Below are 15,205 nucleotides of genomic sequence, written 5' to 3' on the forward strand. Positions count from 1 at the left end.
TCACTTCCTTTTTGACAACTTCCAAGATGGTGGGATTCAATCTTCTCTGGGGTTGACGGACAAGTCTTGCTCCCTCTTCTAAAAATATTCTGTGCTCGCATACTTGAGGGTCGATTCCCAATATGTCTGCCAAACTCCACCCAATTGCTTTCTTATGCTTCCTCAGCACATCAAGTAACTGCTCTTCTTGTTGAGAAGTCAGTTCTCTTGCAATAATAACCAGAAGCTTCTGCTCATCCTCAAGGTAAGCATATTTGAGATGTGGAGGGAGAGGTTTCAATTCTAATTTTTGATCATGGGCAGGCTCTGGATTATCTGGGGTTTGTGAAAATGACGAAGTGTCCTCATTGTCAGTCAAGAGGGTCCCCACACTTGGACCTTGTCCAGTGTGCCTCTCTTCAAACTCTTCTTTTTGAACTTCAGCTACACTCTCGTCTATGACATCACACTAGAAGATAGAACGATCTTCTGGGGGGTTGTCAATGACTCCATTCAGATTGAAGATCACTATGCGGCCATCTATTTCAAAGGAGTATGTTCCTGAAAAAGCATCCAATTTGAATTTTGATGTCTTCAGGAATGGTCTTCCAAGTAGGATTGATGATGGCTTATCTGAATCATTATGGGGCATCTCCAAGATATAAAAATCAGTAGGAAATATGAGCCCTTTAATGTTCACTAAAATATCTTCAGCAACTCCAGCCACTGTAATAATGCTTTTATCTGCTAACACAAAACGAGCTGCCGACCTTTTTAAGGGAGGGAGCCTCAAAACATCATATATAGACAAAGGCATTATACTGACACATGCTCCTAAATCACACATGCAATCATAAATTACTACACCACCAATAGTACAACTAACTATGCAAGGACCTGGATCACTACATTTTTCAGGTAATCCTCCCATTAAAGCAGATATAGAACTACCTAAAGGAATAGTTTCTAATTCATTAATTTTGTCTTTATGGATACATAAGTCTTTTAGAAACTTTGCATATTTAGGTACTTGCTGAATAACATCAAAAAGGAGAACAGTTACCTCAACCTTTTTGAATATTTCTACCATTTTAGGATCAGGTTGCAGCTGCTTCCTGGGCTTCCTTGCAAGTTGTGGAAATGGAATAGGGGTAGTGTTTTCTGTGGTGCCTGCGCCTTTTGGTGCTTCTTCCTGTGGTTGAGCTATCTCTTCTTCAGTTATGTCTTGTATGTCCTCTTCCTCTTCAACATCTTCGATTTCTACCACCTCTTCAGCTGAGGCGTATTCTGGTGAGCTTGGTTCCTCCTGATTTCTCTCCTGCAGTGTGGTTCCGGACCTCAGGATGATGGCATTAATGCCTCCCTTCGGATTGGGTAATGGTTGAGAGGGGATTCCAGTGGTGCTTGAAGGTTGGTTACTGGAATTTTGTGCTGAAGCAAGTTGTGTCAATAAAGCTTGTAGAGTAGAGGTGAAACCATTCAGACTGGCGTTAATATTGTTCACGATGGTATTTTCCATGGCCAGTTGTCTTTTCTCAAAAGCTTGTAATAAATCTTCATTAGAAGATACAGAAGAATGAGTAAACTAAGAGGTTTGCTGCTGATTGTTCGGTGGTCCTTGGTTTTGCCTTAGGTGAGGTGCTCGGTAAGGTTGATTTTACTGCCTATTGTTATTATTATTCCACCTCTGATTTCCCTGATTATCTCTGCCTCCCCTATTATTGTTGTCCCTCCAATTCTGGTTTGAATTGTCCTGCCATCCATGGTTATTATTTCCACTTTGATTGTACCCTTGGTTGGGACGGTCATAGAAGTTGTGAGTGGATGCCACCATGTTGTCTTCTTGTTGGAGCTACGGGTATTCATCAGTGTAGTGGCTGTAATCAGCACAAATTCCGCAAATTCTTTATGGAACTAGTTGTTGGTTTTGCTGCGGTTGAGTTTGCTGAGCTTGTTAATTCAACTGCATTTGCTTCAGCAGGTTGGTCATCTCACAGATGCTTCAATTTAGAGCAGCAATCTCTATGCCAGAAGATACTTCTGCAACAGCTTTTGAACGACCTTGCTTCTGTCTGTGGTTCTGAGTAGATTCAGCTAAATCACTGATCAATTGCCATGCTTCATCAGTGGTCTTGTACTTTTTCATAGACCCATTGCTGGCACTTTCCAATGTGGTCTTATCTTGGGGTCTCATACCTTGTGTGATATAGCTGAGTAGCACGATCTTGTCAATTATGTGGTGGGGGCATGCTTCCAGAAGATTATTGAAACGCTCCCAGTATTCAAAGAGAGTCTCATTGTCGTCCTGAACAATTGTAGAGATATCCTTCCTCAGTTTATCAGTAACTTCAGATGGAAAGAATTTCTCCAGAAACTCCTTTCTGAGTGTATCCCAGTTGGATACATTTGCTAGAGGTTGAGTGTAGTACCACTCTCTTGCTTTTCCCTCAAGAGAGAACGGAAAAGCTTTCAGCAGAATTGAAGTTTCATCAGTGCCATCACGCCTAATAGTAGAACAGGCTGCCTGAAAATCTCTCAAGTGCTTGATTGGCTCTTGAGCAAGTAGGCCATGAAACTTGGGCATCAAATTTAGCAGTGCGGTCTTTATTTCAAAATTGGTAGCTACCGCTGGATGATGCGCTTGAAACTGTTGCATTGTAAAATCAGGAGCTCCTTCCTCCTGAATGGTAACTCTTCTAGCTGCCATATTTTCTGCGCGTAAAACAACTGAATCAGTAGAACGGGGGCTGGTTTCTTCCTCAAATTCACTTTCAGATCCGCCCTCAGAGTGGGCTAACCTACGCTGTTCTCGCCTTATTCGTGAAATAGTCCTTTCAATTTCAGGATCGAATATTAGCAAGCGCGGATTAGGAAGTGAACGTGTCATTTGACGGAAGAAACATGCAGCTCATAATAGCAAAATTAAATAAAATGCAAATAAATAAATTCTAATTAATAAAATTAGCACTCTATTGCAACTCCCCGGCAACGGTGCCAAAAATTGATGGGAAGTAGAAGCTGGTGAATTAAAAATTTATTAAAATGGTTATGTTGCGAGTATAGTTCTTAACTCACCGAAAATCTGCCTATCAATTTAGAAATATGTCACAGAGAGTTTAAATTAAAATTACTGGGAGTTTTAAGTCCCAGGTCGTCTCCCAACGAGTTACAGAAAAGTGTGCTGTTTTATTAATCAGATGTTCCAAGAAGTTGAGCTAAGTAAATTGGAATTTAAATTGAGGAATTTTAAATAATATAAATAAAAGCCTTGACTGGGAATTGATTAGTTAGAATCTCTATCATTGATGGAGTGATTTTTAAGATTGATTTATAATTAAAGGTTACTCTGTTTGGTTATCCTTTACTAGATAAGGGAAAGTCAAACAAGTTGGACTGCCAGATCTATTCACGAGTTACAACCCACTTAGTTCAAAGGGATTGGCGTTGGTGACAGGATAGCAATCCAACATTTAACCCAACTATAAATTTCTCCTTCAATCCTTCCAACTCAAGAGTTCTTTTTAATCAACTCCCTATCAAGTAATGAAATTACTCACGCATTGTAAATAAAGAATCCATGGCACATAAAAGGGAATTAAAAGAAGACATAATTATTGGAATTGAAATTGAATTAAAGAGAAATAATCCTTGCATTAATTAATCATAAAAGTATCTGAATGACAAAATTGAACATAACAAAGAACATGGAAGAATAAAACCAAGTTAAGAGAACAAACTAGAATGATGAAGTCTTGATGAGGAAATAACTCTTCTCAATGTTCCAATGCTAAGATCGATTGAAAATTAAAATCCTAAAAAACTAGAGAGAAAAACCTAAGAGAGTGAAAAAACTAGATCTAAAACTACTGAATGAATGTGTGTGTTGTTTCTGCATATTCTCTGACTCTAGTTTGCTGTTATGGGCCAAAAACTGGGCCGAAATAAGGTCCAAAATCGCCCCCATCAAATTCTGCAGATTATGCAGATCGCACATGTCACGCAATCGCGTCGTCCATGCGAGCGCGTCGCTTGTGCTTTTTCCTCTCCACGCGTTCGCGTCGTCCACGCTACCGCGTCGCTTGCGCTTTCCAATCCGCGCGGCCGCGCAAGCCATGCGGCCGCGTCGCTGCGATTTGCGCTCCTTCACGCGGTCGCGTGAGCCATGCGACCGCGTCACTTCTCGCTGGTTATCTCCTCAAATTCTTGTTTTCCTTCCATTTTTGCTAGCTTCCTCTCCAATCTCCATCTCATTCATACCCTATAAGGCCTGAAACACTTGACACACAGATCACGGCATCGAATGGAATAAAGGAGAATTAAAAGTAAATAATTAAAGTCTCTAGGAAGCAATTTTCAAACATGTACTGAATTTAGGAAGGAAATCTAAATGCATGCTAAATTGATGAATAAGTGGGCAAGGATCATGACAAAACCACACAATTAAACACAATATAAACCATAAAATAGTGGTTTATCACCCGCCGTGTCCAATTTGTTGGACTGGGGATGGTGCTGATCCTTCGTCACCGGAGGGTGGTGGTACCTGCAAGGGACTCCGATGCTTAAGTTAGCAAGGGTATTGAGCAAGTTTTAAGTAGAATCAGAGTATGAGTTATACATGGGTGCACCAGTGTATTTATAATATTTGTAGAGTGATCTTTCTGGGGATAAGATAGTTATCTTATCTTATCTTTGAGTGAAGTCATCTTTACTTTTAAGGGAACTGCCCTTATCCTTCTAAGCTTGGGCTGCCCTTGAATTTGGGTCGTGTTCCTCTTTTTGGGCCCTTTTTGGGCTTTCCTGGTGATTTGGCCGAGTTTTAGGAGAAGAGGTCGGATAGTCTTGACCTGAAGAGGTCAATCGGCTTGTCGTCGATCATCCCGAGTCGGACATCTCGACCCAGGGTATGAACAACTACATTATAGGTGTTTTTGGTTGTGCCTCATATGTATATGCACACATGTTCAAGTAGATTAGATGTAAGTGGGTTTTAGGGTATTCTATTCTATTACTTTATCTATAACAATATATAATGGCAAAACATATTTTGGTGTCCAACATTCTTTTCCAATTTTGCCCTTTCTAATCATTTATTCCTTATATGTCAGTTATTTCACGTTAAAAAACTTTCACTACCTCACCTCCTCTTTTATCACATACATTTATATTCTCTCTTATCTCATTCATTCACATTCACAGAACTTCTATAATTATCTCTTTCTTCCTTTGCTATCTCTCATATCAGATTACTGTTACTGCATAATAGAAAAACTTTTTTCTTTTCTTATCCATCTTCTTTTACATCCTTCTCATTTCACTTAAATATAACGTAAAACTAATATAATTTATATTTCCGTAGTCAAATATTCATAATAATAGTGAAACTGTGTCCAAATAACAGACCAAATAATGATAATATGGGTAGAAATTTTGTATATTTATTTAATTTAATAATATATTTTTTCTTAATTTTTTATTCAATAAATCTTTAATTATTGTCCTAAATAATATTGCTATAATTATTATATTATGTTAACGTACTTTAAATTTATAATAATATATAATGGCAATACCGAAAATTTTGAAGTCTAAACTTAAGTTTCAATGTTATTATTAAAGAGAGGGATTTATTATTAAAAAGAATTTTCCTGTATAATCGTCAAGTTACTCTAAATAAAAAAATTTCCATCTATTTTAAACAGCAACTTCATTAAAAATTTTTATTGGATATAAATCATTGTTGCAGATTTTTAAAGAATAAAAGTAAAATAATTTAAATAGGACAATTTTTTTAAATAAATATACAAAGAATAATTTTTTTCTTTAGATTATTATTATTATCATATTATTTTAATGTACTCTTGGTATTTACCGATTTACACAATATACAATGACAATTGATGTCTAAATTTAAGTTCTAATATTATTTCTTAAGAAAGATTTATTATTAAAAAATTCTTCAATCAGTCACGTTAAATAAAAAAATTTCTACCTATCTTTTCACAGAAATCTCATTAAGATTTTTTTATTGGATATAAATTATTGTTGCAGATTTTTTTTATTTGGATATATTTTTAAAGAATAAAAATAAAATAGTTCAATAGGTCTATTTTTTTAAAATAAATTTACACAAAATAATTTTTCTCTTCAAATTGTTATCATATTCTTTTAATATATTCTAGGTACCTACACAATATATAATGTCAATTGGAGTCTAAATTTAAGTTCCAATATTACCCTTAGTGAGAGAAGTTTATTATTAAAAATTTTTTTCCGTACATCGGTCTGAATAAAATAGCTTTCACATATTTTTTCCAGCAACTTTATTAAGAGTTTTCTATTGGATGTAAATTATTCATGTGGATTTTTTATATTTTGGATATCTATAACAATATATAATGCCAAAACATGGAGGTTTGGTGTCCAATTTTTCTTTCCATTTTTATCCTTTTTAGTAACCTACCTCCAGTTACAGCTACTACTTTATTTCCATCCACGTTCACCTCAATATAACTTCTCCACGTTAATTTCTCTCACATCACCCATCAGTTACAGAATTCTACTACTTAATTCCCCACTACTGCATCAGTTACTTCCTCTCACATCAATTACTGCGTCAATTGTATTATTCCCAATTTTTTCTCTTAATGTCTCTCACTTCACTGGTTACTCCATATCTCTCCATAATAGAAAAAATTTCCTTTATTTCTCCTCTGTCTTCTCCTGCATTCTCCTTACTTCGCCTAAATATAATGTAAAATCTACTGTAATTTATTTTTCGTCATTAAATAAAAGTGTATGGCTGTTTTTATATGTTTCTTTGATTAATTATAGTTGAGAACATACCAATGGAAGATTCACGTGGAAGTGGTCGACGAACTTGGCAAGATTATGCCAGACAACGAAGACAAAATATGAGTGAAGAACAGAGGCAGCAACACCTTGCCAGAAGGCGTGCCAGTTACCGAGAAAGTATTAGACGAGGAAAACAAATCGATACATCAAGTGGACCAACTAACATGGCAACACCATTACAAGATATCACAAATATACCTCCTCAACAATACTCTATATCAGGTACTCTAAATTATACTTCTCATTAATAAATTTATATTGTTAGTTTATTATTTAATATGAATTATTTTTTACGATATATCTATGTTACTGGACTCTTAGTACGTACCAATTATGTATAATTTATTTCTTGAGTGTACCGTTAAATTATCAAATTATATTATTTCTTAATACTGAATTTTTTACATATACAGATACTCACAATAACACTGGAGCTGGTTCAAGTAATATACCAAACGATTCAAATATGGGTAGGAATTCTATATTTATATTTATTTAATTAATAATATTTTTTTTCTTAAATTTTGATTCAATAAATTTTTTATTATTGGCCTAAATAATGTTATTATATTATCTTAAATGTACTTTACATCATCATAATCTCAATTATTAAATAGTTTAATAATTTTTAAATATAATATCATACAAATATAAAATTTTTATAACTGTATTATTATAAGAAAAAAAAATATATATATATATATATATTCACTGTTTAATAATATATATATTTGTTATTAATCTGTAACAAAAAAAACTTAATAGATAATTCTGCTATATTTTTTTAATTTTTTTTCTACAATTTAGTTCGCCATTTAATTTGAATAATTACTACAATATCTCTATGTTACTGTACTCTTTCGAATGTACTCTTAAATTCTCAGCCTACATTATTTTCATGTTAAGAATAAATTTTTTAAATATTTAAATACTCATAATAAAAGCGAAACTGAATCAAATAATAGACCGAATGGTAATAAATATGGGTAGGACTCCTGTATATTTATTTAATTAATAGTAATTTATTTTTTCATAAATTTTGATTCAATAGATCTTCCATTATTGTAACTTAAATTTTTTCACTGTATAACAAAAAAAATTAGTTAATAATTTCGATATTTTTTTAATACTTTTCCTTCTAAAAAATAAATATATCAGAAGTGATTATTTTTTTCACTACATAAATTTAAATTGATAAATTTACTATTTCAATATAATTATTATTATGCTACCAGTTTAATATAATTTTTATATTCACGAATTATTTATCTCTAAAGAAAAATTATACACTGTAAAATATAATCATTTAAAATATATTATTGTCGTTCCCAAACAGTCCAAATATGGGAGGGAATCCTATATATTTATATTTATATTTACTTAATTAATAATAATTTAATTTTTTCCTTAAATTTTGATTCCATAAATCTTTTATTATTGGCCTAAATAATATTATTATAGATATTATTATATTGTCTTAATGTACTTTATATTATTATATTGTCTTAATGTACTTTATATAATTAATAATCTCGATTATTAAATAGTTTAATAATTTTTTAATATAATATTATACTGCCAAAAAATTTTTATAACTGTATTATTATAAGAAAAATATATATGTTCAATGTTTAATAATATATTTATTATTAAATTTTAGTAGATAATTCTGGTATATTTTTTTTTTATTTTTTTCTATAATTTAATTTGTCACTTAATTTGAATTATTTCTACAATATCTCTATGTTAATGTACTCTTAGTACTATTTATCTGTAATTTATCCACCGAATGTACTCTTAAATTGTCAACACACATTCTTTTCATGTTAATAATAAATTTTTTAAATATTTTAGATACTCATAATAAAAGCAAAATTTATTCAAGTAATAGACCAAATGGTAATAAATATGGATAGAACTCCTGTATATTTATTTAATTAATAGTAATTTCTTTTTTCATAAATTTTGATTCAATAAACCTTCTATTATTGACCTATATAATATTATTATAAGAATAAATAAAATGTTCTCGCGCCGCATCATTATAAAAAAAATTATATTAGATATATGTGTTTAATAATATAATTGTAATTTAAATTTGTTCACTGTATAACAAAAATAATTAATATTTCGATATTTTTTTATACTTTTCCTTATAAAAAAATAGATATATCAGAAGTATTAATTACTTCACTACATAAATTTAAATTGATAAATTTACTATTTTTAATATAATTATTATGCTACCAGTTTAATATAATTTTTATATTCACGAATTATTTATCTCTAAAGAAAAATTAAATACCGTCAAATATAATCATTTAAAATACATTATTGTCGTTCCAATAATATGATTGCTATTTTTCAGATGCTCATAATAATAGTGGTCCAATTAATATCTAATAGAATTTTACGTTTCATATATTTTTTAATATTCTACAACTCTTTTAAACGTTTTATTTAATACACAAAAAAGGTTAAAATATTTTTAATAAATATATATATCATTGTAAAAAATAAATGAAAATTTCTTCACTTAATCAATCTATTATATGGTTACACTTGAATTATTTTTCAAATGGTAACTTTTTTCAGAACTCAAACTGCCTATTATGTATTTGTATTTTATGGACACTATCTATTCTTTTTAGTTATTCAGAGTTTGGAAAATTATGATATTAATGGGTATTCTACGTATTCTATTACTTTCAATCAATTTAATTTTGTATGATTTGTTTCTTTAAAAGAAATCTCTCAATTACCACTGATACTGTACCGACTTAATTTAATGAACAATTTTATAATTTATTCATGTGTTCTTTTTACATACTATCAGAAATTCATGGAAATAGATCTGATCAAAACAGTAGATGTGAAGAAAATGTAACTGGTTAGTATTGTACTTTTTTTTCTTTATATATTTAGTATTGTGACATAATTTTAATAGGTAAATAAAGTTATAAAAAATATTATTTTATTCTTATATGTTAGCATATTAATGTATTCATAGTAAACATTAAGCGTGAACATAATTGGTGTTAAAAAAATTATTTATTTAAGATCATTACAAGAACCAATTATAAAAAAAAGAGTGCCAGTGCCTAACAAAAAAAAAATTAAAATCTATACACAAAAAAAAATTAAAAAAACCAATAAAATACTTAAAATATTTATTTGCCAATTAAAATGAAAAATATGTAAACTTTAGCAAAAATAATAAAATAGGTAATTTAAAAAATTTTATATTTTGTTGAATCACTCTGTTATAATTCACACAAACATGACAAAATAAAATAATTAAATAAAATGTTAAAAAATTTATTTATTTAAGATCATTACAAGAAACAATTATAAAAAAAGATTGCCCGTGCCTAAAAAAAAATTAAAATCTATACACAAAAAATTTTATAAAAACCAATATAATACTTAAAATATTTATTTGCCAATCATAATGAAAAATATGGAAACTTAAGTGAAAACGAAAAAAAATTAATTTAAAAAATTTTATATTTTGTTGAATTATTTTATTATAATTCACACAAATATGATAACATAAAATGATTAAATAAAATACATTTTAAGAAATAAAATAAATAGTAAAAATTAAAATGATAACTCTAGGCGAAAGCATACAAAATAAAAATTATTAGAAGTAATAGAATAAATAAAATATGAACCAATATTATCGTCATGTATTGTATTATTTCAAACAGTAATATCTAAACATTTAAAAAACATAAAACAAAACATACAAGCTAAAAAATTTGGCCAAAGGCAAAAATTGTCATACCCTATATAAGATAATTAACTAAAAAATTCTATAAGACAATTGATGAACGGAAAATTTTATACAAAAAAAATTATGATATATAAATAAAGCATTTTAAAAAAAAATTATTTATTTCAGACTCAAGCTATATTGTATTGACTATTTAATCTAAAAAAAAAATAATCCATGATAAACATAGTGTTACCATATAAACAAAAATATATAATGGAACAAGAAAATAATAAACATTTAGAATAATATAATGTTGTTATAGATCGTAAGTGATTTTAACTTTGTTACAACAGTTTCGAATAAAAGGTTTTAAACAAAATAATTTTATTAAAAAAAGAATAAAACTATATTGCTACAGAATAAATAATATTTCTTTATAATTAAAAGAATAAAAACATTTATTTAACGAATAAAAAACATCTTTAGAAAGAATAAAATAAAATATTTTATAATTACAGTTGTTAAATACATCTGAATGACAAAATTTAAAAAAAATAAAGTCAAACAACATCATAATATTATACAATGTAACAAAGTTAAAAAAAAAGATTGAAACATCACTTAAATATTTAATAGCTACTTATCTCTTTTTTATGATGACCACTATAATGGAAGTAATTCTTTGTATTTATAATCAACAAAGAACTATTTTTTTAGTTGTTACAAAATTCATCATTTTATGATTTTCATTATGAATGTAACCAAATATATGTTAATTTAATACGAGTACAGAAATTAGACAAAATGTTCGAGCATCCCATAATTGTGCTCGAAATTTTCAAGAGGATGCAACAATAATTCGAACTCCGCTACCAGTCCCAAGGACATGCCATTACTGTAGCGCACGTCTATTTCACCATGAGACGTTCGAGATGTGCTGTAATGGGGGAAAAGTCTCTCTTCCCCGAGTAAATGCTCCTCAGGAATTGCTTGAAATCTTCTTGGACCCCTCTGCAGAAGGAAACCATTTTAGAAAACATATTCGTGGATACAATCATGTATTTTCCTTCACTTCGTGTGGTGTGCACATAGACGAACAACTAGCTATAACAGGTCGTGGTATATATACATTTCGTGCTCAAGGCTCAATATATCACAGTATAGGGGGATTTCATCCGGATCAGGGCACGCGGCCACGGTTTTTGCAACTGTACATATATGATACTGATCACGAGTTGCAGAATAGGATGCTGGAGAACACACAACTACATGAAACATTAGTTTTCAAGTTACAACAATTGCTACACCGGTATAATCCTTTTCTCCATGTGTTTCGCCAGCTTGCACAACGGTCAGATGTACATGAGTGTAGTTTGGTCATTAGAGAGCGACCTGCTAATCAGCCACAATATAGTCTTCCAACTGCGTCGCAGGTAGCAACTATAATTGTTGGTGATGACGTTGAAACAATGATTCGTGGGCGAGATATTAAGGTGCAAACTCATGCTGGTAGCCTACGAAGGATTCAGGAATTCGTTGGCTATTACGATCCACTACAATATCCTCTTCTTTTTCCATTTGGAACTCATGGATGGGATATCAATACCCGAAGTCAAAGTGGCGGCAAAGTATCATGCCGAACATATAATAGTTATATGCTCCAGGTACAAATCCCCATTTCCTACGCAGTATAGACTTCAATAAAATTTTTCCAAAAAATTGATCAATGTATCTAATCTTTTTTGCAAATTCTAAAAAATTTGTAGATCCGCCCCGATGATCATTCCACCGTATTGCAAGCAGGGCGACTACTACAACAATATGTTGTTGATAACTATGTGAAAATTGAAACCGGAAAGTTAAGATGGGTTCGAAATAGACAGAAGAAATTACGAGCTGAATTATACCAAGGTTTACAAGATGCTTTGCACACAGGAGAAACCAATGCAGGTAAATATTGTTGTATCTAATTGCTACTTCAAAAATCATTAAGAATTACCCAAAATAATTATTAAAACTAATAATATTTCTCTATATATTTGTCTTCAGAAAATGTTGGAAGAAAAAGAACAATATTACCATCGTCGTTCATTGGTAGCCGTCGCGACATGACCCAACGATATGAAGATGGAATGGCGATTGTTCTTAAAGAGGGCAAGCCAGATATTTTTCTCACAATGACATGCAATCCATCTTGGACTGAAATAACTTCAGAACTCAACCCAGTTCAAACTCCACAAGATCGTCCAGATCTAACAACAAGAATTTTTCGAGCCAAATTTGAACAGCTGAAAGAGGATGTAATATCTAAGGGTGTCTTGGGAAAGGTGAAGAGCTATATTTATGTCACTGAGTTTCAAAAAAGAGGGTTGCCACATGTACATATGTTGCTAATCTTAGAAAACAATGACAAGTTAATTGACCCGGAGCATTATGATAGTTTGGTACGTGCAGAGATACCATCTAAAGAAGTAGAACCACATCTACATGATGCAGTGCTAAAACATATGATTCATGGTCCTTGCGGTACACTTGATCAATCTTCACCTTGCATGAAAAATGGCCAATGTAAACGCAACTACCCAAAAGAGTTCACAGCAGAAACACGAAGAGGTGACGACTCATATCCGCAATATAGGCGACAATTCGACACTCCAGTACAAATTAACCAAAATGTCACGGTTGATAATAGATGGGTAGTTCCGTACAACCCTTGGCTACTACTAAAGTATGATTGCCATATTAATGTTGAGATATGTAGTAGCATCAAGAGTATAAAGTATCTCTACAAATATTGTTACAAGGGTCCAGACCGGGTTGCAATGGAAGTTCACAACGGTTCTAATGTTGACGAGGTCCAACAGTTTGTTGATGCAAGATGGATTGCTGCTCCAGAGGCATGTTGGAGAATATTTAAATTTAACCTTTACCGAATGTATCCATCAGTGGAAAGGTTACAAATTCATTTGCCAAATCAACATCAAGTGAGCTTCTATGATCACCAAACCATTCCTGAAATACTTAATGATGATTATTTCTCTAGAACAATGCTCACTGAGTTCTTTGCCCTAAATCGTGAGGAGGACCAACAATCTAGGCATCTTTTGTACAGGGAAATTCCAGAGTATTACACTTGGCACAACAAGGAAAAGGAATGGCGTCGGCGCAAGACACAGAGGAGATCCATCGGTCGAATTTATACTGTATCACCTTCAGAAGGAGAAAAATTCTATTTGCGTATTCTGTTATCTAATGTCAGAGGACCAATCAGTTGGGATGACTTGCTAACAGTGAATGGGGTCCAATATTCATCCTTCAAGCATTCTGCTCAACACCGAGGATTGTTAGAGAGTGACAGTAGCATCCGTGAGTGTTTGGTTGAGGCTTCTGTTTTACGATTGCCATGTGCTTTACGAAGGTTGTTTGCAACCATCTTAATATTTTGTGAGCCTACAGATGTAAGAAGCTTATGGGATGAATTTTTTTCATATATGGTGGATGATTATCCGTCAACCAGCACCACAACAGCCTTAGTGTTCACAAATCGGCTACTCAGGGATATAAATGATATACTCCTTCAGCACAGAAAACAGATTACGCAATACGATTTGCCAGCTCTAACTCATGAAAATGACAATGACAACTCGATACCCAGAGTTATCCAAGAAGAACTGTCTGTCGAAGTACCCCGGGAAGACCTGTGTTCCGTAACAAGATTGAACAATGACCAGTCTAAAGCTTTCAAGTGCATTATGAATACAATTGATCGAAGAGAAAGTGGAGTGTTCTTTGTTGACGGGCCAGGAGGATCAGGCAAAACATTTCTTTACAGAGCTATAATTGCAGAATTGAGAAATAAGGGTCATATTGTCTTGGTAACTGCATCATCAGGAATAGCTGCAACATTATTGCCTGGGGGTCGAACAGCTCATTCTAGGTTTAAGATCCCAATTAATGCAGAACCATCATCCATTTGCAACATAAGCAAACAATCAGATCTTGCAAAGCTGATTAGACAAACAACGGCAATCATCTAGGATGAAGCACCTATGGCAAATAAAGAATCGGTGCAATCATTAGACCGTACTCTGAGAGATATATTAGCAAACGATATGCCATTTGGAGGAAAAGTGATGGTGATGGGAGGAGATTTTCGCCAAGTACTGCCTGTGGTACCGAAAGGTAGTAAGTCACAAATGATTTCAGCTTCTATAGTTAAGTCTCATTTATGAGCTTCCACTAAAATTCTCCATTTGCGACAAAATATGCGATCTTATAATGATCATGTTTTTGCTGAGTATCTTATGCGCATTGGTGATGGAATTGAGCCCACCATACATGAAGACTTTGTACGGATACAAGCAAATATGGCAATTCCGTGGGAGGGTGAAACATCGTTACACAAGTTAATAGAAGAAATATTTCCAAACTTACAATCTCATGGGTGGGACGCTTCTTACATGGTAGAAAGGGCAATATTGACGCCAAAAAATCATGATGTGCAACAGCTTAATGATATAATTATCAACCAGTTTCCAGGAGAAGAACGAAATTTAGTCTCATTTGATGAGGTAGAAGGAGATGCTAATAATTTATATCAACAGGAATACCTTAACTCAGTTTCTACAGGTGGGTTGCCACCTCATGTGT

General features: G+C 32.1%; 1 protein-coding gene and 1 non-coding gene across 2 annotated transcripts in view; both read left to right on the forward strand.

The window, feature by feature from the left end:
* LOC112778576 (uncharacterized) overlaps window positions 1-14,592 on the forward strand; it is a 41,003-nt gene extending 26,411 nt beyond the window's left edge. The window contains exons 4-8 of the mRNA XM_029295756.1: window positions 6,814-7,056; window positions 7,248-7,304; window positions 11,348-12,219; window positions 12,322-12,505; window positions 12,605-14,592. Of these exons, the coding sequence (XP_029151589.1) occupies window positions 6,814-7,056; window positions 7,248-7,304; window positions 11,348-12,219; window positions 12,322-12,505; window positions 12,605-14,592 (3,344 nt within the window). The remainder of the gene's footprint in view (window positions 1-6,813; window positions 7,057-7,247; window positions 7,305-11,347; window positions 12,220-12,321; window positions 12,506-12,604) is intronic.
* Window positions 2,211-2,317, forward strand: LOC112781065 (small nucleolar RNA R71). Its single transcript, XR_003191862.1, has one exon. It is a non-coding gene; the product is annotated as a small nucleolar RNA R71 (small nucleolar RNA).
* Window positions 14,593-15,205: the final 613 nt, after the last annotated feature.

This window comes from Arachis hypogaea, chromosome 19 (assembly GCF_003086295.3).
Source record: "Arachis hypogaea cultivar Tifrunner chromosome 19, arahy.Tifrunner.gnm2.J5K5, whole genome shotgun sequence".
Classification (NCBI taxonomy): Eukaryota; Viridiplantae; Streptophyta; class Magnoliopsida; order Fabales; family Fabaceae; genus Arachis; species Arachis hypogaea.